The 25,199-nt window shown below is 33.0% G+C and overlaps 9 protein-coding genes across 9 annotated transcripts; 3 read left to right on the plus strand and 6 right to left on the minus strand.

Moving 5' to 3' along the window:
• Positions 1-47: 47 nt before the first annotated feature.
• Chro.30241 (tRNA adenylyltransferase -related) lies at positions 48-1,649 on the plus strand. The annotated part of the gene is made up of 1 exon (XM_663591.1): positions 48-1,649. One exon carries the CDS (start codon positions 48-50, stop codon positions 1,647-1,649), a length of 1,602 nt encoding a protein of 533 aa, XP_668683.1.
• A 425-nt stretch (positions 1,650-2,074) lies between these two features.
• Chro.30242 (gene_id:MJM18.3~) lies at positions 2,075-3,016 on the minus strand. Its single annotated transcript, XM_663592.1, has 1 exon — positions 2,075-3,016. One exon carries the CDS (start codon positions 3,014-3,016, stop codon positions 2,075-2,077), a length of 942 nt encoding a protein of 313 aa, XP_668684.1.
• A 914-nt stretch (positions 3,017-3,930) lies between these two features.
• On the plus strand, positions 3,931-4,713 carry Chro.30243 (hypothetical protein). Its single annotated transcript, XM_663593.1, has 1 exon — positions 3,931-4,713. The coding sequence occupies one exon, from the start codon at positions 3,931-3,933 to the stop codon at positions 4,711-4,713; it is 783 nt and encodes a 260-aa protein (XP_668685.1).
• Positions 4,714-5,234: 521 nt separating this feature from the next.
• Chro.30244 (hypothetical protein) lies at positions 5,235-5,714 on the minus strand. The annotated part of the gene is made up of 1 exon (XM_663594.1): positions 5,235-5,714. One exon carries the CDS (start codon positions 5,712-5,714, stop codon positions 5,235-5,237), a length of 480 nt encoding a protein of 159 aa, XP_668686.1.
• Positions 5,715-7,601: 1,887 nt separating this feature from the next.
• Chro.30245 (ion transport protein) lies at positions 7,602-12,944 on the minus strand. Its single annotated transcript, XM_663595.1, has 1 exon — positions 7,602-12,944. The coding sequence occupies one exon, from the start codon at positions 12,942-12,944 to the stop codon at positions 7,602-7,604; it is 5,343 nt and encodes a 1,780-aa protein (XP_668687.1).
• Positions 12,945-13,444: 500 nt separating this feature from the next.
• Positions 13,445-14,215, minus strand: Chro.30246 (ribosomal protein S2). The annotated part of the gene is made up of 1 exon (XM_663596.1): positions 13,445-14,215. The coding sequence occupies one exon, from the start codon at positions 14,213-14,215 to the stop codon at positions 13,445-13,447; it is 771 nt and encodes a 256-aa protein (XP_668688.1).
• A 1,714-nt stretch (positions 14,216-15,929) lies between these two features.
• Chro.30247 (phosphatidylserine decarboxylase) lies at positions 15,930-16,439 on the plus strand. Its single annotated transcript, XM_663597.1, has 1 exon — positions 15,930-16,439. The coding sequence occupies one exon, from the start codon at positions 15,930-15,932 to the stop codon at positions 16,437-16,439; it is 510 nt and encodes a 169-aa protein (XP_668689.1).
• A 107-nt stretch (positions 16,440-16,546) lies between these two features.
• Chro.30248 (snoRNA binding domain) lies at positions 16,547-17,944 on the minus strand. The annotated part of the gene is made up of 1 exon (XM_663598.1): positions 16,547-17,944. One exon carries the CDS (start codon positions 17,942-17,944, stop codon positions 16,547-16,549), a length of 1,398 nt encoding a protein of 465 aa, XP_668690.1.
• An 824-nt stretch (positions 17,945-18,768) lies between these two features.
• Positions 18,769-25,011, minus strand: Chro.30249 (hypothetical protein). The annotated part of the gene is made up of 1 exon (XM_663599.1): positions 18,769-25,011. One exon carries the CDS (start codon positions 25,009-25,011, stop codon positions 18,769-18,771), a length of 6,243 nt encoding a protein of 2,080 aa, XP_668691.1.
• Positions 25,012-25,199: the final 188 nt, after the last annotated feature.

The raw sequence follows: 25,199 nt of genomic DNA on the forward strand, positions 1-25,199 counted from the left end.
ATAATATTTTTTTTCAAGTAACATAAAATAATCTTATAAGAAAAAGTATGTCAACACTATCAAAAAGAAAACTTTATATTACTTCAGGAGACTACGAAGACTTTATTTTGGAGAAAAAAATTAAGAGGGAAATTGATTATAGCAAAATATGTATTGAATTAAATGAAGCAGAAAACGAGTTATTTAAACTTCTCATTGAATATACGAAATCGAGTAACTTAAAGACAATAGTGAGAGTTGCAGGGGGGTGGGTTAGAGATAAGATCCTAAGATTTATTTACTTAAATAGTGCAAAAAATAAAGATAGTTGTGTGGATAATGACGAAGAACAAGCTTCTACATTTAAGAAAGATATAGATATAGCACTAGACAATATATCTGGTAAGGATTTTGCAATTGGGTTCAATAGATGGTTGCAGAGCCACCACAACTACCCTGCACATAATGTGGGGATAATTAACAGAGATCCAGACAAGAGCAAGCACTTAGAGACTGCTACACTTGCTTGGAATGAAATTAGTATCGATTTTGTTGGCTTGAGATCAGAAACCTATACTTTAGAAAGTAGAATCCCAATAATTACTCTCGGGACCGCTGAAGAAGATGCTTTTCGTAGAGATTTTACAATAAATAGCATGTTTTATAATTTGAATGAAAGGAAAATCGAAGACTTGACATGTAAAGGGATTGAAGACTTATATAACGGAATAATTAGAACTCCGCTGGACCCGATGAAAACCTTCATAGATGATCCTCTCAGGGCATTAAGGGCTTTCAGGTTTACTTCTAGGTTACACTTTAGGGTTGATGAGGAGCTATTGAGTGCATGTAAGGATAAATCTATTCACGATGCATTGCAGACCAAGATAAGCAGAGAAAGAGTAGGAACAGAAGTTCACGAGATGATTTCTAATAAGTATACTGGGAATCCTGCTATAGGCCTTCGATTAATAATTAATTCCAATTTGGTTGATTCTGTGTTCAAATTCCCAGATAATGAGGTAATATACAGCTTTATTAATGATTCAGAGTACCATTGTTTTTCAAATTTTGGAGATTGGTATTCCCCAGGACCATACTTGGTTGAATTAACTCATAGAATTATTGAGATATTAACTTCAAAAAATTTAAGTGGCTGTCTTAATAACTCGTTTGATTATAAAAAATTAGATATCATTAGAAAGCTATTATATATTGATCACGAATCAAATTGGGGGGTTTCTACATATTTTTCTTTCTTACTTCCTCTTTCCCATCATTACTATAAGAATGAAAAAAATAAAGAAATACCACTAGTCAAATACATTATCTCAAATTCATTAAAGCTTTCAAACAAAATTGCCAATTCAGTAATGCAGTTATTCGATTCTTTATTAAAAATAATTCACAGAGTTGTGAAATTGGACTCTTTAAATGAGTTAGCAAACTCAACTCTAGCAGAAAACAGTAATAGAGACAAACTTAAGGTTGATGTTTACTCCAAAGATTTCTTAAAATCTATCGGAGACTCGTTTTTTCCAGAAATTTGGAACTTCTACTGCAATTATTTCAAATGTTGCTTGGAAAAATGGAGCTTAACTAATATACATGCATCTAGTGAATATAAGCGGGATCAACAAAGTTGCAAGTTTTTCCAAAGAAGGGGTTGAACTTGGAATTTTGGTGTATCTTCCCGGTAATCCTTTGGCTTGAAATGTTAATGCCTTTATTTTCACTGGATATAATTTGTAATAAAAGGATCATCCCCCGCACAACATAGGATGCTGGTCAGATTCTGAGCTCTTAGAGTCACTTTAACTTTCATCCATATATGGAGCTTATTAAAGAAATTCTTGAAATTAAAATGGCAACTTTTTACAATTTTAGAAATCCTGTAGATGGAAAAATGATTCAAAAACATTTTCCAGAACTCCAAAAAGGACCAAAATATAAGTTTATTATAAATCTCAGTCTTTTATGGTTTTTGGCTTTTTCACAAGAGCCAGAAACCCCAAACACTACAGAAGTTGCCAAGTGCATGGAATTTATAACTGAAAATTTCAAAGAAGTAATATTAGACTCTAAGCCTATTTAATTAACATAAACAATTAAATTTTGTTGCGAGTTCAGGAGATATTTCCGACACCTGTTTGAAAATTTTGTTTGCTTCGTCCATCTTTCCTCTATAAGTCAAATCTTTTCCCTTTAGCCATAGAATATACGCCCTTTGATCTGCTTCACTAGTCAGTATAGGGTTCACTCTCCTATAAAGTATGTCCGTTCTTAAAATATACTTAGTATATCCAGCGCACAAAGGCTCGCCTTCGTGCATATCTGCAATAAAGAAAGTTACTATTCTACCTGCCCTTGGCTGTACTCTAGTAATAACATTATTTGGGTTTGTCCTTTCTCGGCCAGATTCGTCAATAAATCGTTTCTGTGTCTTTTGAGATTCATCTACAAATGAGGTGGCACCACCTCCTTCTTCTGGAATTGTGTTTAAGTATACTAAAACTGTCCAAAGAGTGCGAGTATTTGTATCTATACAGACTGAACAATCTGTATGGGGCCCAAAGTGGCCTCCATCACTGTATCTCCCAAAAAACATTTTTTCATATATTCCAATAGATTTCCATTTCCCAATATTATCTTCCTCGCTATAGCTATCATTTTCATTTATTTCAAATTCATGGTAATTAAAAATGTTCTTGATTCTTTCCCAAATGAATTTAGATAGTGCATACATATTACCCTCAATTGTGTCCACATTTCTATAGCTTTTCTTAGAGGAATGTCCTGGATTCCAAAAAGAAAATTCTCCGCTTTTCTCAAGAGATGCTATCATTTCCTTGCATTCATCTTCTGAGAATACATTGTCCCAAATTTCTGCATATGGAAACCCTGGTACCTTTTGTCTAGTTATATTTTTTGTATCGACGCTCGGATCTTTCTCATGTACGAAGCTAGCTATTACCTTTTCTTCGTCAACCATATCCTTTTCCTTCACAATTGACAAATATTTTGAGTAATTTCCCATATTTTTGGTTTATAGCTTTTATTGTTTGTCTTATTAATTTATTTATATCTTAGAAAAGTTGAAGAAAAAACGCTTATTCATGCTATTTTGATCTTTTTAGTGTGTAATTAAGAAAAACAGTAATTAGACGGCGGCGCAATTTCTAATTTGGGATGGAAAGCCACAAAGGGACTTAGTTTTGCTTTTCTAAATTATTTTACTGGAATATCACCAAAGATTTCTTTTCATTCTATCATTAATCGATTGGAAACTTAGCTCGGAATTGGACTACCTCAATAATTTTCTTACTTAAATCTGCTGGTTAAAGCTTTTTTAAAACCTCGATATAAAATTCAACTCGATTTATTTCAAGATATTGCTGACTTCCAGTGTTTCTGCACTGAGAAGACATATTTTAGACAAAAATTCACAACATTGAGTCAAACAGTGCTTTAGGGCACGTAAGTGGATCTAACTCTAATTCTACTAGGTACTTTTGCCATGCCTGTCAAAATAATGTGACGATTAGTGAGAATCAGAGCGACAATACAGATCTTACGTGCCCACAATGTGGGAATAATGGCTTTGTTGAATTAATAACTTTTGATTCTCAGCAAAGTCAGAGGGTTTCTCTCTTAAGTATTACGGAACCTATAAATCCCCAGGAGACTTCAAATCTACCAAGATCTTCTTGGATAGATATTTCATCTTTTCCTCAATCTGGCACTGAAATTGGGCCAGAAAATATACTTTCTAGGCTAATTTCAGAAGTTTCTAATTCTCTTAGGAACTCAAGTAACAACCAAACGTCATTTGATCCATTGTTACCGAATTATAATACAAGAATTCATCAAGAGCAACATAATTCTCATCATGCTCATGCTGTGTCGTTTTCCAGTGAATTACCGACGGGGAATCCTGGAGCTACTACATTTATGGTAGGGCTTAGTGGTGAATTTAGGGAATTTCCCCTTGGAGACGTTCTTACAGGAAGCACGCTTTCGAACTTAGTTGAAAGCATGGAGAATGCTCTTGCCGTAGCCCTTAGTACTGAAGATCCTAATAATCGATTTGGAAGCCCCCCAGCTTCAACACAAGTCGTTGAGCAGCTTCCTAGAGAAACTGTGACAAAAGACAACATTGTAAGAATCAAAATGTGCGGGCCTTGCGTTGTATGCCAGGATGAGTATAGTATTGGAGATGAAGTAATGGGCCTTTCGAGAGATGAAGAGGTGTGCCATCATATATTTCATGCAAATTGTCTTCTTCCTTGGCTAAACCAACATAACTCTTGCCCAGTTTGCAGGTTTGAACTCCCAACTGATGACGAGTTCTACGAGAGTAGGAGAAGGTCTTCGGCGCAAAATATCTCTTCAACATTGGAATCTACAAATCAAGCAGGTACCCAAGTAGGGGCTCGGAATGGAATTCAAGATCATTTAGACTCTGCTACTGTTTCAAATAACAATATACAATCTACAAATTCGGAATCTCAAGAGCCTCTTATAGAAGCTGAATTGGGTAGCAGTCAAATAAATTCTCAAGAACGAGATCAAGATCATGCTAGAAATGAAGGTAACTCTAACAATGCTACTAGTTCTAATTTTAGAACAATAAACTTCTCGAATCCTATAGGAGAAGTAACTACACTCACATCTCAACTACCAGTTATTACAAGCACAATATCTACGGACAGAAACTTTCCACACAACCTCTAATCAAGATCCGATTTCTGCAGACGATATAATAAACGATTTTCACAATTCAACGCACAGAAGAATTCACCAACTTCACCATTCCGGAATAGATTTGACATCTCGAGATTTGGACCCTGACTCTATTTCAGATTTCACTCCAATTGACACTATTCGCCATTCGAACTCTTGTAGGATGATTTAGTTCAAATATTCTAGCTCTTATCCTTAGCGTTGAAGTATATATGAGTATTTATTTGCGTCTTTGTTTTCTGGTTTTCACTACTTTGGGATAACTTTAGTTTTAACTTCAAATATATCTAGTATTTGTTCCAGATAACTAATGAATAAATAACGGAGATGCATTAATAGATTCTTTTGTTAAAAGTTTTAAACAGAAGCGCTAGATAGAATGATTGCTAAGTAATTAAATAATTATATTTATAAGTAGTAATAGAGAATAAGCTAGCTACTAAAATAATGAATAAAACAATGGTAAGGTTTTGAAATAAAATATATTTTTAGAGTGATCAAAATCCATTTAATCAAGATTGCTCATAGTTACCTTCTAGTTCATACATATTTAGGTGATTAGGTCCAACAGGGTTTTCACGCATGTGAAAGGAAACAGCTCTAGTAGTCCTGCCAGTTCTTCTTGGACCGACTACCCCTCTAGCCATAAGTTCTAGATTCTCCATGAATAGGTTGTCAATGGACTCGGGAATATATTCCCATCTATATAACCATGCGCCTTCACTTCTTCCAAATCTTCTCTGAACCCTCTTCCATTTTCGGGGCTTTCCGGGGACTAGTACCAAATTTGAAAACTTTAGAAATTGATTTGGTTGAAAACGACGTTTTATTCCCCCTTCCTCATTTTTGGTTTCTATTTCAGAAAGCGGCTCTGATTTAGGGTCTACATTTTCAAAGCCATTGCTGGATTGAGCAGAGTTTTGAAATTCACCTTCTGGTAATACCTTAATATGTTCCACCTTTTTTGCATCGACTTTATCTTCGAAGTTCATCTAACAATTAATATATAAATAAATCCAAAGTTAAAAATTTGACTCAGAACTTAATGAAAAATAATTACCAAGATATTTAGTAGTAATTAAAGAATTATTTATACCCTTTAGCCCCAGCTAATGATCTTGTTTCATGCTAATAAATTAGTTTTTCGGATTTAACCAGTTTAAAAAAAAATTCATTAAAATCCTGTGAGCCTTGTAAATTATGTATTTTAGTAAAATTAGCGAATATTAATAATTAGTGTATAGCGAATTCCAAAATAGATTCATAGACTAAGATCCTATTTTCCGAAGGCAGATTTAACCAGAGTTCAGTATCTTAATTAAATAAAAAACTATAGATGAGTTATGGATTAAAAATTAAGCATTAAAAGTATTAAGAACAAAAAGGGCGCCATATAACTAATGAAAAGCTATTTGATAACTTAAAAATTAGGATTAGAAATTTGTATTTGTTAGTATAGATTCATTTAGGGTATCTTGCAATGAGTTGTACTGCCTTCCCCAGTCAAATTTTATAGGATTTATAGGCAATATTCTCCTCAACTTTTTGATGTACGCGTTTTTGAATTTTGAAACAAAGTCATTAAATTTTGATTGAATTTGTCTCTCCTTCTCAGAAATCATTTTTGAAGACCGATTAGCGAACTGTGATGGGTCCTAAATTTATTTTATTTGCGTCAATTTTAACAAAAAATATAATTTTACGTACCTTGATTAGTTCATTGAATGAGTGCTGATCAGAGACAATATTTACAATTATGTTTTCGTACTTATAAACGAGATGAGAGTTCCCGGACTCTGAATTGTATGAATGGATATATATTCTCCCAATCCATATTAGTTCTTTCTGTAAATTATTTTCAGGAAATTCAAACTTCCATTCGCTATGCCATGATCCAGTTCTAAAACAGATTTGTTGAAGCGACAAAAAATAAATGAAAAAACTTACTTGTTCGAACAATACTTTAAATTAACCGATGATCGCACTATCAATAACGTTTCTTTTTTACCTTGACTTATCTTTGGAATTAGTTCTGAATCATAAACAACAGTTCTTCTTAAAGGGACTTTAAAATCCTTGAAATCAAACTTTTCAAAGCAGCTTTCTTCTTTACCTTCTAAGTTGATATAATTACTTTTAACAAAATTCAGTAGTTGCGTATCAATAAACAGATTTTCAAGTTCTTTACGGAAAGAAGTGAGTCTAGAATTTGAGGGAACTTCTATTTTCTCAATATCCACAACTTCTAGTGCACTTGGTTGAATAACGATATTAATAGAAAGAAGGGGGTCTATGTACTTGAATATCCTATTTTCTGAATTATCTTCATCAACTCTTGAATATTTGTTGATTACACCCCAAAATGTAGTATCTGAATTGATATCCAAATTTTTTATTGGGACTAATAGAGAGAATTTTTCTAAATGATCTCTTGAAATACGCTCAACAGCGGCTTGACCTCTTTCTGGATCTTCGAAATAATATCTGAATTTATCTAAAATACCAATTGCAGCTCCTGGTGCAGAATTTTCACATATATTCCTACGAATTAGTAATATTTTACTTTATTTCTTAATATACAGGGAGACCTTTTCATTAAAAATGTAATAAAGGAAACCCTGAACCCAGTGAAACCTACTCTAATGTGAAATATAATGAATTGTCCATTTATTATACTATTTCCATAAATTAATCCAAAAATAAAAATTAAAAAATCATTTTATGCGCCAGCTCGCATGTAAAAGGAAAAGTACGCAGGTACAAATTAGCAAGTTTGAAAAAAAAAATTGATAGTTATTCGCGAGTTTTAATTAATATCTAACAAAGCTAAATAAGCAATTATCATTGATTTTCATTATTTGAAGTAGAAACTGTTCTATTTAGAAAATCTTAGAAATGGGTGTCACCACATAAATAAGATCATTTTTTGAAATAATATGTTTTGGATGAGGGGATAATAACAAGACTCTATTATTGATGCTAAACTTGGGAGCAACTCTATTTAAATAGGTGTTATATGAATTTTTACTTCTGGAGTAATTTTCTTGTATATTATTTTCATCTGCAGTAATTTGTTTTATCACAACTTCTGGAACATCTACATTATTTCCAATTGTTCGAACAACTCCAACAGTAATAATTCCACTAATCCTTAGCATTTCTTTGAATACTGTTGAGAAACAGCTCCCATGGAATTGTTCTGGTATAGAAATTAGCTCAAGAGAACCCCACTCAGTATAATCTGGAAAATACTCGGTTTCAGGCATTATTTTGCTAACTGCAGTATAAAATCTTTTTATACCTGAACTTGGGCAATCCAAATTTATAATTTGATTGTCATATGTTAATGGACTATTGAAAAAGTTATATTTTTCATTATAGCCTAATAGAGGTTTCATCGAGTCAGAAGTAGCTAATAAAGGATTAATTTTAACGTTCCTATAAATAATTGGAATTATCATATCAGTAGTGAGGACTCTTCCAGAAATAACTGTAGGGCATGTAGAGAAATCCCACTCATTCAGGGAAATCCAAGATGTGCTGTCCAATAATGGAAGGGATTCCTCAAATCTTATGTCTGCAATTATTGCTGGGAAGAAGCAAGGAGGTAAATGCCCTCCCTCAAAAAGCCATTTTTTGGTTATTTGGGCAAGGTTAGCAGTAACTTTCCATTGCCACATATTCCATTTGGCATCAAATAACCTTAAGTCCTTGATTTTTGATCCGAATCCATTCCTTTCTGTGCTTTCTAATTCCTTTTTATGTGATTTATATAATGGGCAAACATTTTTGCTAAATTTTGAGCTTTTGCTCTTTAATAAAACAATCTCAGCCTGAATCTTCATATTTATCAGTGAATGAATTCTCCAACAAGTTGTTATAACCTTTGAATCGCTATTTATGGAGTTTGACGAGCAGACTACTATTGAATGCGCATAAAAAAGTCCAGATCTAATTAGATCCTCATCGTTTGAAGAATTCCCCTTGATATAAACTCCAACACAACTAGGAGGAACAATTGATCTTTGCAAATACTTTTCATTGTGATCATTAGAAAGAAAAACGATAATTGTAGAAAGAATGAGTGATTGAGTTGAAGTTGGGACACTTGTTTTAAAATTCTTATTGATATGTCTAAATGAATCCCAACCAACGGGAATTGATCTATTAAGAACAATCCCATTCAGAAACTCTTCAAGACATTCTGGCCATTCGCAAACCAACAATATAAAAGTTGTTCCATGAATATAACCCTGTATTTTTGAAGGACAAAGTATGTCAATTTTTTCAATTTTGGATACCTTCGAGTACTTTAATTCTCTGTGAATTGGACTTGGTGGCTGCCCTCTTAACTGGTCTGACTTTCCACTAGAAGTGTCCATCTTTCTTATTCTTGGGGTAACAGGAGTTTCTACCCTCCATGAAGGAATAATTAGCTTGTTATTTATTAGTTTGGTTTTGCCCTGCAAACAAAGCCTAATATAATTTAAAGTTTGCTTTGCGCGTGGAACAATTGGTTCTTTATATTTTTCTGTCTTAATATCAAGATTTTCTCTTTCATGAATGAGTGAAAATGCTTTTCTCCTAGAATTAGAAATTATAAGTAGATCAATTTCAGTATTTTCTTCTATGACCATATCCCCATATCTCCACCTTCTACCTGCAATAAAGTCACTTGGATTTAGAATCCTTTTCTTCTTGCAAATGCCAAAAACCTTAGAAGGTTCTTTCTTTTCAGAGTTTGACCTGATTGAGCTTTTATACTTAAATTTGTTGGAAACATTTTCATCAATTCTTGCTAGTTTCAATTTATTTGGGAATAATTTTAATTTTTTATAATTGGATTTCTCGGAGTCCTTTTCATTTATAATAAAGCTTTTACTTGGAGAATCTAACTCCTTTTTTTCAGAATTTCGATTATTACTGTTTTGATCTTCTTCATCTTCAGACGTAATAATGAAATTGTAGTGTTCATCATCTTCACAACCGTTTTCATTAACAGATTCATCAAGTTCAATGTTTAGTTCTCCATTGGCATTATAATCTTCAAATTGATTTTTGTTACCTTTATTAATGCCTGTTTCCTCACAAACATTTACAGCTATTCCAATACAAATCATAGAATGATTTTCGAAAATATATGACACAATCTGGAGGAATTGCATTCCTATTAAATAGTTTGGAAGGGGAATTTCCATTAGCTCGCAATGAGTACCTCTAATATAGTCTCTTGTAAGAATACCTGATTGAGAGACCGTATCAAGAGAGCTGTATAAAAGCGTTTCATCGATTGTTGCCATTCTATTTAATGTACCCTTCTCAAGCTCTGAAAAGTCCGCATCGAATATGTTAGTTCCATCGAATTCCAGTTGATCAGTATCTTCGCTTAGAGCTCTAGATTGCCTCCTAATGTTTTCTGATACTAAACTTTCGAATTCTTGATTAAATTTATTCCCTCCGCATTCATTAATTATTCCATTTATTGAATTATGGAGAGATTCTCCTAATTCTAAGTCTTCTATTTTAATTGTATTAAAAAGATTAGTCAATAATGTAGAAAATCCAGGGCAAAGAGCAGTCTTTGCAAGTAATCTGGACCTAATCTCTGCAATGTATACTGGAGTATAGGAGCTTTTTTGCTCATGAATCGCGTATTTTGAATTTTTAATAGTTGAATTGTACTTTTCATTTAACTCTGAAGACAATTGATCTCTAACCATGTTTGCAATTCTATTCATATTAATTTGATGGTCAGATCCAGAAACTTTTGATAAATAAAACAGATAACTGCTAATTTCTTCAGGAGTCTTTGGAGCTTGTAGATTTGGGTTGTTCGTTACTACGTTCCTTCTTGCAGTATTTATATCCTGGATTCCATAAAGATCATAGAAATGGTCATCTCTAAGAGCATTGTCAAGCTTGAAATCAGCGTTTTCTCCGTTGAAAACGATTACAGAATTTATACGTAGAGGATCTGGGTAATTATCCGTTTTACTATCGGAGTTCCTTCTGTTTTTTTTACCCAATATTGAACTAGAAGAGTTGTATAATATTCCAGTTTCTTTACTTCTATATAGAAACTCGTATTCCTTCAAATCCAAAAACTTTCTAACTGCATACCAGATCATCATTGTATTTCTTTCAAGATCCAAAACCCGATCAGTTGCAAATAATTTAGTGCTACCATACTGCTCTGAATTACAATTTAGAAATTCAGTTAAGTTATTTTCTTGAAAATTGACACCATCTTCGTGAAATGCATTTATTGGTGAATAAACTTTTGCATTAATTGCATCACTCCAGAAATATATTGCATAAATGAAGCCCTTAATACTTTCAATATCTACTTTTAAGCTTTCTATATTTTTAATCTTCTTGACAAAAAGTTGTGTATGAAGAGCTTGCTGAGAGTTTTTTACGAGTGTTGAGTAATCACGAGGATCAGAGTTTGTTAATAACATAACGATTGGTTGATATCTGATAATTTTCCCAGATTTACCGTTGAATTGTTTTATGTAGTCAATATTTGCATTCAGTTGATTAAGCTCCATTAATAAGTAAGAAAGATGTTTAACTGATGGAGATCCAATCACTAATACCAGAGTGGTGTGGATATGATCCCTTTCGAAAATGCTCTCATCGTAAACGCCAATGTTGCAAACTCCCATAGTCTCTGGAGGAGTCTGAGCTAACTGGACAAGCTTGCTTATTTGATTTGGGACATATATTATTGTAAAAATGATCAGTATAATACAGATAAGTCTCGAGACAAAATTTGATGGTGTGTAATCTCCATATCCAACAGTTGAAATTGTGATGATTGTAAAGTAGAAATAATCAAATAATGTTGTGAAATTTGGTTTAGGAGACTCAATTATCATCATTGCACCTGAAAATCCTAGTACCACGCATGCAATCGTCCAAATAATCACAATACAAATTCTCATTACTTCTGAGGACCAGGATAATATAATTGTAAGTATTGGGATCGGATTTAATACTCTGAAATACCTTAAAAATCCTAACATAAAAAGTGTTGTAACAGATCCAGATCCAATTGAGTATTTCATGACCAATAATATCGGAGAAGTTGTCAGCATTTCCAATAATGGAATAAATGTTGCCGACGTGATTAAATATTTTAGAGTGATAATGCCGTTAATTCCACGACTAAGTAAAGATATTTCTCCAAGAATCTTATACAAAAAAGAGATATCTGCGATCCAAAGGAATGCTTCTTCGAATAGCAGCAACGTTTCAGCTCCTTTTTTTACTTTCCAGGGGTCATTAATAGATTCTCTGGTTAAATAATTAGAATCAAGAGCCCATAAAAGTGCCCAAATTATATTGATCAAAAAAAGCGAAATCTGTACAAAGTCCTTAGAGAAGAAAGCTGTCAATCCTCTCAAAAAATATTTGTCATACATTAGTATCACCCTACTTCTTATTGTATTCAGCTTTTTTGAGAAAATAGTGCCTTCTTCATCAAAATTCAATCTATTTTCCCCAAAAGAAGAGTAGTTTCCAATGAACGAAAAGAACCTGCTCCCATGCCCAGAAATCTCTGAAGATTTGATCTTTTTGTTTTTTCGGGGCTTAGATGTGAATCCACTCGCATTTGTATCATCTTCTGTAGTTTCCTCATGCTGATTTATTCCAGAGGAGACAAGTGATGTTGCGTCAGCCAATATACTAACGCTAGGGTCGGCATAAATCAGCTCCCCATTTGCTTTGTGTTTCCTTGTGTATTCAGAACAACTACTTTTACTACCTAGCGTTTCCTTACTAGTTCTCATTTCATTTACTCCAAGAATATCTTCAGTATTTAGAAACGTGTTGTTATCTGAAATTAATACTTTGCTTTCAGATTTCCAAGGAATTTCTTTCCTCTCTGAGAGCTCTTGCTTATCTTCATTTTCATCTATTATTATTCTTTGCATCTCAAATTCTTGAATGTTTCTTTCTTTAAAGGCTTTTTTTCTCGCTAATCTTCTTCTAAAAACATTTATCTGCATTTTTATACGACGTAAAGTACTAACAGGAAAGAATAAAAATCTGCAAATTATCACAAACACAACTGTGGAGATAAATATACCCACTCCAATTAACAAAGTTATAATGCATTGAATACTATCAAACAAAAGCCAATGGCAAACCATCAGCATAAACCCATAAGATACCAACAACAAGGTTAATATCCAAGAAAGCGGCGAAATCATCATTCTTTACTTCATTTAATTTCTTAATTATCCTTTATAGTTCATTATTTACTCTATTAAATCACAAAACAAGAAATTTTCATGATATATTTAGGCGCCAACGCTTGCAGACAGGCTGCCACACAAAGTCTCATAAGACCCAGAGACTGCCAAATCTATTTGCAGATCAGGAATAGGTTGGCGTCTATGGCAATTAAAATACGTTATAATATAACATTTAAATATGAATCCAATAATATATGTTGCAAATTTACACCTTTCTGCAGAACACAAAACTCGACCTCAACATTCCATACAAAACTACTCCAACAAAAGGTGCATATCCTCATAAATAGAGAAGTGTAATAGATCTAGAGATAAGTATTTTCTAACTGTTAATTAGAAACATAGATTAGATCCGGACTAAACTATTCAAAATTTAAAAAATTTGAAACATAGGTTAAAATTTACGTATTATTATCATAAGAGAAATACTAATAAACAGTTTTGCCTGATTAAAGCATTCATGGAGCATTTCTCCATTCGTCAGCTGCAGATCCTCCCCAGTTTCCTGAGACACCACCCCATTCATTTGCAGCAGCTGCGCTATCAACAGCAGCACCTTCAATGTCAACTCCCATTCCATCATTAAGCTCCATATCAGCTCCAATTGCAGAATTCTCATACTCTTCTGGGTCTCTCCAGAAGAAAACATCGACCATTACGTCCCATTTGTCAGTCTTACCTCTGAGGAAGTTGACCTCGCGAGCTAATAAGTAGTACATGAGAGCGATTGACTCTTTACCTTTATTGTTGCATGGAATAGCAACATCTACATATTGTAATGGAGAGTCAGTATCACAAAGGGCAATAACTGGGATGTTGGCATAAGAACTCTCAATAACAGCTTGTGAATCTACACGGGGGTCTGTAACGATCAAGAGACGTGGCTCCATGAATTTCTGAGTGATCTGGTTAGTGAGTGTACCCGGAGTAAAACGACCGACCATTGCATGAGCTCCTGTATGCTGGGCGAATTTGAGTGCAGGTCTCGAACCATATGGCCTTTGAGAAACAACGACTACATCCGCCAAGTTATCAATAGTTGCTATAATTCTAGCTGCTATCTGTATCTTTTCCCAAGTCTTGGCTAAGTTTATCAAGAAAATACCTTCATGAGTTCTTTTATAAACATATGAGAGCATTTTATCCTCGACATTCTTTGTACCAATATGAGTCTTACATACGATCATCTTTGCGATGTCGTCCAATTTACGTGTTTCTGCTGGTGGCATATTGCTATAAAGTCACTTCTTTCTTTAACAGCTAATTTGAGTATAATTAATTACCAAGACCAAGTGGTTAGGTTTCTTCTACGTGATAATTCCGACTGGCTTTTGCCTCCTCCAAATTGTTGATTGACAAAAAAAAAAAAAACTTATACCGCAAGACAAGTTGATCTGTCTCCGTCTCTATTATTTAATATTGACGTCTCGAATATTGGCGCCGCCTCAAAAGTCTTCCCGGATTGAAAAGCTATGTTAAATAAATAAATACACGCTGTGGAATATTTTCTTCCTAATCGCCCATCGGTATTGACGTGCATTTGATTGGTTCCCCAAACTCTTGAATAGCGTCTAAAGTGTGATGCATTCTCTATAAGATGATCTTTAGATTTATAGCGCTCTCCTTTCCGTTCTTGAAGACTTGATCTTTTTGTTTTAATATGATCGTATAGTCTCGTGAATAATATTCAGTTTCGTTATGGGCATTTGCAGTTAAACATTCTCAAATATTTTATTTCGTGCCTGTTTAAGAAATTTAACTTTGTATTATGGTGTTTGTTGAGTTTCACTTCGAAATGTAATGTGAGCGTATAAACAATTTATAGATAATTTTAGATTTTTAATCGTAAAGTCAATGAGAATACGGCAACAGAAGGGTATATCTAGAGCTGATGAACGTTTATGGCATTGGTAGCTAGAGTGTTCTAAAAGTCGGCGTTTAAAATATTTCAACATTGGAGTTAGTTGCGGATTCAACTAGAGGTTTTGTGTAAATTGTGCACTGAAAAAAAAATTACTTGCGATAATTTAAAGGGGAAATCTAAAATATTTTTGTGTAGTTGCGACATGCCTCAATGAGTCTGAATACTTTGGTTAAATAGCAAGATAAATATACAAATTCATCGTAGAATCTGCATTCAATGAATGTTATTCTGTACAATTTTTTTAATCCTTGATTCAGTGAATAATAATGCGGTAAAAAGAACCATTCGGCGCTATGCAATATTTCTCATTTATTTGACGGGAAAACGAAAAGTTATGCTCAAAAAGATCAAATTATATATTTGATGTTCGAAGGAAAGGTAATATGATTATTTGAAGTTAGTATATGTCGTATTTATTTTCAAGACGGACAATATTTTTTTTTGGGACAATCGGAGCTTACAAATATTTAGAAAGATCATTTATGAATAGGACATCGTTTTTAAGTGATAGCGAATATATATCTGACTGCAAAAAGGTAATGTAACTAATAATTTTCAATAATATTTAGTTAATATTCTTTTAGATCTTTTTTTATAGATCGCTATTCGGAAGAACAAGATCAAGATTTCTAGGGAAGCTGCTAAATATTAATCTTCCTGTATCTATCAGAAGAAAAATTTATGGATTTTTGATTAACAATTACTTGTATAAAGATTCTTCATTTAGTGCATATTCCAAAGATGAAAAAATCAAGAAATTTGAAGAAAAGCATGCAAACTCACTAGATTCTTATAAGTCTATAGGCGAGCTTTTTACGAGATCAATTAGACCTTCAGAAATTGTATTTCAGTGCCTTGAAGATCCCAATTCAATTTCATCCCCATGTGAAGGGAGAACAATTGAGTTTGGAGAGATAAATTCGGATAAGTGTATTCAGGTCAAAAGTTCAACGTTTAAAGTTTCGGAATTACTCCAGGAAAATTTTGCCTCGTTAACAAATTCTTCAAACTTATATTATATGATTATTTACCTTAGCCCAAAAGATTATCACAGATTTCATTCTCCTACCAATATTGAAATTAAAAGTGTAAGACATATTTCTGGAGAATGTTTCCCAGTTTTTAAAGGTATTGCTTCAAAATTAAATAATTTGTTTTCCATAAATGAGAGAGTGGTAATAAAATCAGAATGGGAGCATGGAAAAATGTATATTGTAGCTGTAGCTGCTCATGGAGTTTCAGATATTAAGCTATTTTGTGTTCCAAATCTAAAAACAAATCAACGAGGATCGAACCTTAATTATTTACGGAAAGGTAAGACCGGCCAATTTATTGAATATTCCGATTTTAAAAACTGCAAAAATCAAGGAAAGTACCTCAAAGGGGATGAGTTAGGTCTATTTAACCTGGGTAGTACGATTGTCTTAATTTTCCAAGCTCCGGAAAACTTTAAGTTCGATGTCGACAGAGGTATAAAACTTAAGTTGGGACAAATAATAGGAAAGGTGTTAGATAGTCAGAGTAGTTAATACCTTTTAGTTAAATAAAATTCAGACATTAAATTCAATAAAAGAAGCTAACATAAAAAAAAAGATTCTCTTATACAAGCTAATGTAAATATATAAAATGCGAATCACTAATGTTTGGACCTTTTATCTGGTGAGCCTTCTTGACTATCTCCCGAAGGTTTCCTCTTACTTCCAACAATATCCATTGACGAATCGTAAGAACCTAGAGCTTTAGATTTAACAGGGCTATATGATGGGGTTGATGGTTTTTTGTTCCCTCCTGTGGAGGAAAGGCGTCCTGAAGTTAATTGGTTGCTAAGTTCTTCCAATCTTCTCTCGACATATTGTTTATTTTCTATCGCTACAGTTGGTTCATTTTGATCATTAAGAGCATCAACGCGGATGCACAATGATAACTTTGCTGCCAATATTCTGCTAATTTTACCCTTTAGTTTAGGTGCAGACTGCCCAACAACTGCCGCGTGATATATGAGTCCATATTTTGGAGTGCTCTTCTTGGTCTTAAGAGCCCTAAATAAAGCCTTCTCTGCACCCAGAATTTGGACAGTACTAGATGGATGTTTGGCAAGGTTCATTAAACTACCAGCATGAGAAATTAAACGGGCGCCAATAAGCTCTCCAACCATGTATGTAAGGTTTGGAGCGATTGTGGACATTCTAGTCTTTAAATATGTAGATAGTGACTCCCTATACTCTGAAAGTTCCAAAACACGGTCGCATAGTTCTATAATATTTTTTAAATCCTCTTCAGTAATTTCTGTACCCATAGAAATCTCCGCAGCTTGTTTAATCTCAGCTTCCATTTCACTTGGAATATTACATGGTGGGGATTGTAAATTTGCATCACGAGTACAATGCCTAAAACCAATCACCTTGATGCAGTTTGCATACACATCACGGTCTGATATAATCTTTCCAAGTTCTGGGAAATGCCATCCGTACCATTCTTTTAATCTCATTGCATAATTATTTAATTCACGATCTAAATCATCTAATAATGCTACAGCTTGAATAATCATTGTATCAATCTTCTCTGGACTAAACTTCAATTTAAATCGCCCTAGTGAGTGAGATAATGATAAAGCCATAGTTTTCATATCCTTTTCAGTTAATCCAGTGAGTAAGTCAGTTAATTGGTTTCTAATTCCCCTCATTACCTCCTGCATCTTAGGATTATAAACAACGTCAATTTCATACTTTTGCTTTATAAGACCTCCTAAAACCTTGTCTGCGACAGCTAGAGATTCTGATGCGGGGTTTGGAATATTCTTCTTAATGAACTTGGATAAACCTTTACTTAACTTAGACTCAACCAAAGCTGTTGCCTCAACTAATGCTGACTTTGTATCTTTGAACCTCAAAAAAGCTTCTAGAGAAACAGACTTCTGAACTTTATCTGGGTTCTGAAAGTACTCCGCAATTTCATCAGTATCCATACTCAGTAACTTTGAGTTTGTTACTCTAAACAACCCATAGCCAGCCGGCGTTTCAAAAAGTACCAACATTTTCTACACCTTTTTCTTTTTTCCCCTAAAGTCGACTTCTTTTCAAGGCCTTACCTTTACTTAAAATTCCAAAAACCTTTAATAATGAGTCTTGCTAGAATATTCTTCGATCAACTCCTTTTGGAACCTTTATCTTCTCGAAAAACTGGTCATAAGATGACGACCCAATTACGTGTCTCGTGCCGCCAGCTATGGTATGACTGAGTGAGCGGCAATTTGTTTCTTAAAAATCCACAAATTATTACATGAAAAGGGTAAGTTATTGTCTAAACTCGTGTAGTAATTAATCTACTACCATAAACTACAACCAAAGGTTGCTAGTGTTTGTTAATTTGATATTTTGATCTCAAATTGGACTAATAAATGTATAATTATAATTATGTAATTTCAATATTTTCGATAACTTTATTAACAAAATTTGGTTTTTTAATTAAGTATAAAACTTCCTTTCTTTTAATTCACTATTTTCTGAATATTTCTATATTTAGTTTTTAATTGTTAAAATCAATATTTTAAATTTATTTTTTTTTAATCCCAAATCAAAAGATTAAATAGGAAATCCAACTAATTTTTTATTTTGATTATTATTTAAATAATTATTAGCATTAAACGGAAAGTTAAGTTCATTCTCATCAAGATTTTTCCTTCAAATGAGCTTCACTTCCAACTAATTTGTATTTTCTCACCAAATGATCTATCTAAAAAAGCATTCAAGACTAGCCCTTTTCCATAAAAAAAAATGTTAAAGCATAATGAAATGGAAATAATTAAAATATTAAACAATTTTCTAATAATTTATCAAACTAAACGCAAGCTCTATCCGCTTAATTTGGTTTTTCTGCTTCATTTAAATCTAAAATATGTTCATCGCTTTCAGCTATGGATTTTTTATTTTTATTCTTTATTCTTCTTAATAATTCAACAAAAACACTATCATTACAGCCATTTCCCAATACACGCTGAGGATCATGGAATAAATAAGAAGGTATATAACTTTTTGGTTGTATACGATGTAAAATCATATTTCTATTCATAACAATATTTCTTCTTTCTTTAACCTTCTGGAGTATGTTTCCTTCATCCATCTTCATCTGTGAATCAGTTGATACATTCTCTCTATCAATCTCGACCAATTTTTCATTTTCATCCATATTATCTGTATCTATTTTTGAGTTATTTGTGTCCGATTTTCCTTTAATTTGAGATATATACGTCTTTCTACGGTGTTTAACCCATAATATGCTCATTGTTGAACTAATACTTGATATTACCTCCTCTGTTAATAATCCTGCCTTTTTTGTATTTGGTACGCATCTGTATTGATATAGACTTGGCTCAAAATAAAATAAATCATTTAAGTTACCTTTATATTTTTCTGGAATACGCAATATATCCAAATCCTTACAAAATTCTGGTAATAATGTCTTTTTCTTATCCATTACATTCTTTTGTTTTTTCTTTGCAGAAATGATTCCACCCCAATTATCTAACTTATGTCCAGTATCCAATTCATCTGTACTTAACGAAATTTTTTCAGATTTCCCTGCTTCTGTTTTTTTTAATGAAACTAATTCGAAACCGTATAATTCACTATCATCTGTTATTACTGCAATTGAATTAACAGTACATGCTACTTGTGTCAATATTTTCTTTTCCCATATACTATGCCTTACAATTGTTGGGCATTGAATTGCTTTATTTGAAATTGTAGATGAATTTTGCGATTTTAAGTTGATTTTACTTATACCAAAATTTTTCATTGCTGAATGTGATGAGTTACTCCCCCCAGTTTGCTCATGAACAGTAAAGTTTCCCCATAAATACATGATATTAAATCCATCTTCAACTGTAGCACACACAAAATCCGGCCCGGCACTAATTGATGAAATAGTAATTTTATTACCTGAAATCAATGTTAATAAACTTCTCCTTCTCACTTCTTTCTTCAGTTCTTCTGAATAGTCAAGCTTTAATAAATCAGTCGTAGGCAACGGAAGTAATGTTGGCACTAATAAATGTCCTTTTTTACTCATGCCTAACTGCCCCTTGTCATTCCTTCCCCAAATAAATAGGTTCTGAGTACATATAATATTAAACCCATTTCCACATAAAATTTGTCTCACTCCTCCATTCTTGTTTCCTTCATTTTTATTGTTATATTCATCTGTCCCGAATTTTCCATTTTTTTTATCGTCATTTTTATTTGTACTTGAAGAGTTATCAAAGCTAGGCAATTCTACCCTAAATGGCTCATAAAAATTGGCATTACTACTTACAGTATCATACTCTGCCAAATGGCCATATAATGTTTTGAATCTATAATCCTCTAAGCATACATGAGTTCCTGCCCCCCACATAAAAACTGCACCATTTTGAGTAACTACACCACAGTGTCTTGCGCCAGCTGAAGCCATGTATACCTGTTCTTCTTTAAGTGGTTCAATCATCTTTGGACTCGGGATATATGAATAATTATGTCCATGGCCACATTGACCAAATATGTTTTCGCCCCATGTGAATAGCTTTCCATCCGCTGTAATCGCCATTGAATGATCTGATCCACATCCTACCCATCTAATTCTTCTTGTATAATCTATCTGTCTTATTAAGTAACGAACAGTCTTCCCTGTTTTTTCATTCTTTGTATACCTATATTCAGAATCAATGAATCTTACAGGTTCCCTTATATTCGATGATACCAAGTCCATAACAGGAACTCCTAATTGGCCTTGATCATTAACACCCCAGGAATATACATGATTTCTATATTCAAAGTTCAATAGCTTTCCAGAAGTCTGTCCTAACAATGCACCACTATTTCCGCTCTTTGAAAATTTATGATTGGATAAATCCTCGTTATCAAATGAATCAATTTCAATATTATCATCCCCTTGCCCTGCCAAAATTCGTTCTGCTATTAATACTAAGGTATGCCTTTGTCCTACTGAAAATTGTAATATTTTCAATGGTGGGAACTGTTTTGTTGGAGCAGTTTCAAATATTGCGCCGCATAATCTTCTACACAAAGTCACAAAACCTCTTCCCCATGTGCTTGGATAATAATCGCCAACATCTTTAACAATACTTAATTCTACAGGGTTTAAAAATACAGTATTGCTTTCAACAATTTTTGCAAGTGGTTGGAATAACCCTTGCATACTTAATAACGGGTATCTCATCATATTAAATTGTTTTAATTCTCTTGAGATTAAATTATTCATTTCTATTGATTTTTTTACCGGATCTTTTGGAATTTTCTTTTGTATCTTAAATTTACTTAGGGTTTTAATTAATGAATTTCCTGAATCAATATGTTTCTTTAGTGTGGATGTAACTCTCCACCACTGCTGTAATAATGTTATTGACTTTATTGCCTTGAAATATCTATATACTTCCAAACATGTGTATGCTCTACATTGTACTACTTGAGCGGAAAAACGTAATTTGACATATTGTCTTCTGCACAAAGCCATACGAAAAACTCTTTGAATTATAATAGCTTTGTTTACAACCTCTCTATGAGCCCTAATTTGCTCTCTAAATACATGGCTTCTTCTTAAAGTTCCTCTATATTCGATATGCTTTGCAATTCCAAGTCTAATTAGTGACTTCCTTTTTAGAGCTAAAATACATCTTTTCAGCATAAATAATTTGCAGAATTTCTTTCTTACTAACCATCCACGGAACACTGCTTGAATCTTAACTGCTTTGAAATTGGGTGTTTTTGTAAATGCTAATTTTTCTACCAATAATGCTTGGGCTTTAAGCGTTCTCCATGCTGACTGTATTACTTGGATTGAGAACTCTCTAAATTCATTATAACGATAAAGTGTAAGCCTTCGGCGAACCATTTCACCTCTCCACCAAGCTTGAATTGATGTTGCTGCAGAATTTCGAAAGAATTTCCTTTCATCTTCTCGCTGTTGCGCTAATTCTTCCAGTTTATCAAATATGGTAGATGTTTTAACCCATGGAATTGCTAGATGTATTAGTAATGCTAATCCACAAATAAATTGCCGATAAGGAAGTATTTTCCTCCATAAAATACAAACAAACCTCATCCTAATTAATGATTGTATTCTCACGCTCATCAATCTTAATTTGGAAATAAATAATCTTGGTTTTAAAGTTCTCCATGCATTTTGAAGAATAATAGATGCTGGCAACGCTTTTTTCAAATATTCTTCTCTTCTTCGTTCGAGAACTAATACCATCTTATTTCTTAGGAATAAATTCTGTGTTCCAATTAAATATTCGACTTCAGGTACTTCTAATCCATGCAATAAAGTTCTTATCGAGTCCCTCAAATTTTGCTGGGATTTCAACCTTTCTAAAATGCCCTTTTTGTGTATTCTTGGGATATATATTTCACTAAATTTGAGCAAAAAGACTCTTAGTGGGATCTTTACCGTGAAACCATACTGCTGAAACAAGACCTGAGATGAAATATCATACATTTCCAAATCATTTGTTATTTTAGTTTCAGATACCTCTTCCTCAGTTTTTTTACCCAATTGATAACTACTTGCACAAACTGAAAAGAATAGTTTTCCTCTTCTTAACATTGAATCCACCATCTTGGAAGCTTTTAATGCAATTTGAGACATTGAAGGAGATCCTGGAATTGCGCTTAATCTTATCCAAGTTAAATCCATAAAATCTTCCGTTTTTTTCCAGAAATTTTCAAATTTTATTATTTCAGGATCCTCATCAATGGATAATCTAGCTTTCTTTTTTTGAGCTGTACCTTTGTAGATATTCCTTTCTTGCATATATTTTTCATCTGTTTCTAAAATGGTTGTCCAGCATGCGCGAATGATCTTATTATTTGACTTTCTAAATAATTCATCGACCTTCTCTGGAACTTGATTCAGGTTATCCTCTTCTGCCATAGCTATTATACTATAATTACAGTTCCCAAATGAATGATTAATAGTAACTTCAGGAGGTAGATAATCTGGCAATTCGCCAGCCTGCTCATCCTCTACTAAAACGCTTGAATGTAAACTATTAGCACCATAATCTACCTCAAAATCATTAACTACTCCAGAAAATAAATCATTGCCCATTGAGTCTGCTCTATTTCCACGCTTTGTTCTTATCTTCCTATACTTTCTTATTTTTTCAGAATTTGAATCGTGGTAATCTTTACAAATTTGTTTTTTTCTTTTTAGAAGTTCATTATATGGCTCTTCCTGAAACTTTGATTCACCCTTAGTAATAAATTCATCGTTTGCCTTAAGCAGTTCGTTTCCTGTGAATGAACGCACAAACTTAGAATAAATTGACTTCGATGGATCCAAATCTATTCTCCCAAATTCATCGCACGGTGTAGGTTTGTGAAGCAACGATGACTCTGTTGGATCTTTTTGTATTTCTGAAATAAATTCCTCAACCCTTCTTTGTCTTTTTGAAGTAATTTTTAGCAAATTCATAAATCCTTTTTCTGGATCTTCAAACAAATCAGTAATTGAATCAATATCACTATAGTTTAGCTTAATCATATTGAGACCTTCAGATTCAAGTATCTTTTTCTCCGAATCAAATATTTCGTGAATATAATTCTTTTTTAATTTTTCCTCACAATAATTTTGCATTGCATTCGAAAATGAGAAACCTTCTTTTATAAATCCAGGGCCATGTATTATTGTAAATGACTCTAGTCCTAGTAAATTGGTAACAGCAGGGCGAAGGTTCTCATTGCATGTAAAAATAACCCAATCTAGTAATCTGCAGTATAGAGTAACTTGTAATTGCACAAATTCATAACATGTTACTATATTTGTCCTTAAATCTTCAATTTCAATCCCCAATAATCTTGCTAGCAATGGGAAAAAAACGATTTTAGAGTCATTAATTTCATTTACAGTTGAATTACATAATATTGATACATATGAATCAATGACTACAATTGCAAATACTACCTTAAAAAAATCAATCTTTTGTGTATCGTTTAACCCTAGTGAATTTAACGATCCAACAGTCATTTTAAAACCGCGGAGTTGATCAATATAATTTGTATTCATATCTGGAGAAACTTGAGTTAGATATAGCATTGTTTCATCATTGGATAATTTTAATGATTTTATCAAAGGATTATTATTGTCTAATATTAATCCATGTGCTAATTGGTAAAAAATTGAAAAAAAAGGACCAGTTCTTGACCAATATGATACTGGAGATGTGTTAAAAGACCACAAATGCAAGTGAGATCCCATTAAACATCCATCTGAAGCAACAAAAATTCTCCAAACTTGCCCACAATAGCTTTGGCCATAATGATAAAATTTATTATCGCCATTGTTACCTTCTCCAGGTGTTTGAATAAAACTTCTAGTTATGTGAACAATAGAAGCAATTTTCTCGGAAATTGCATAGGAGCTCTTTATATACTTATACAAACTGAGATTTTTTGCTAAAAACCTAATTAACATATGCATATTAAAACATTTTCCAGTATTTTGCGCTCCCATAATAATTATTGTCTGGTCCTGGTGATTCTCTGCCCAACTAACTAATGCACGCCTCGCTAAAGAAAAAATGTGAGGTTCAAATTTTGTTTTCATTTCAGTCCAAAACCTCTGAATTTCCAAGCTGCTATACGCCTTCATTAGCCTTGGAATTTTTTCTACTCTTGGGAGGATGAAAATCAATAAATTCCCACTAAAAGTGTAGCAAAACCCAGCTGCGCACCTTTCGCCAAGCATATGTGAAATTCCATGAGGAGTACAAACATCAAGCAAAGATAAATCTGGGCTTTTAATCGGATTATCTATAATCAATCCTATCTTGTGTTTTGGATAACTTTTTATTGCAAATATACTTTTTGAATTAATCGAGCTGAATTCAACCATAACATTTTCACCTAAATTTGCATCTCTTAAAAAACCTCGTTTAACGACTTCTATGTCATCATCTCTATTTTGTACCCAAACAGGAATTCCAAATGGAATAATTGACTCTTTTTGGTCATTGGAATCATTTCTTTCTCCTAATTTTTTTTTAATTTGAATATTTATTAATTTATTTTTTTCTACCTCAAACTCATCACCTTTTTGAGAGTACATTTCCAAAAAAAAAAATTTCAATACATATACTTAAAGGGAATAGATCTCTCGTAAAAATTAGTTTATGTCCTAAATTTTTTTTCATATCATTTAATTGCTTGAACTATTTGCATTATATTATTGCAAATGTTGTCCACTTACATGCAGGTCACCTAAAGACAAAATGCCCGCCGAATTAATAATGGGGA

This window comes from Cryptosporidium hominis (genome assembly GCF_000006425.1).
Source record: "Cryptosporidium hominis TU502 chromosome 3 CHRO013096, whole genome shotgun sequence".
In the NCBI taxonomy this organism is placed as follows: domain Eukaryota; phylum Apicomplexa; class Conoidasida; order Eucoccidiorida; family Cryptosporidiidae; genus Cryptosporidium; species Cryptosporidium hominis.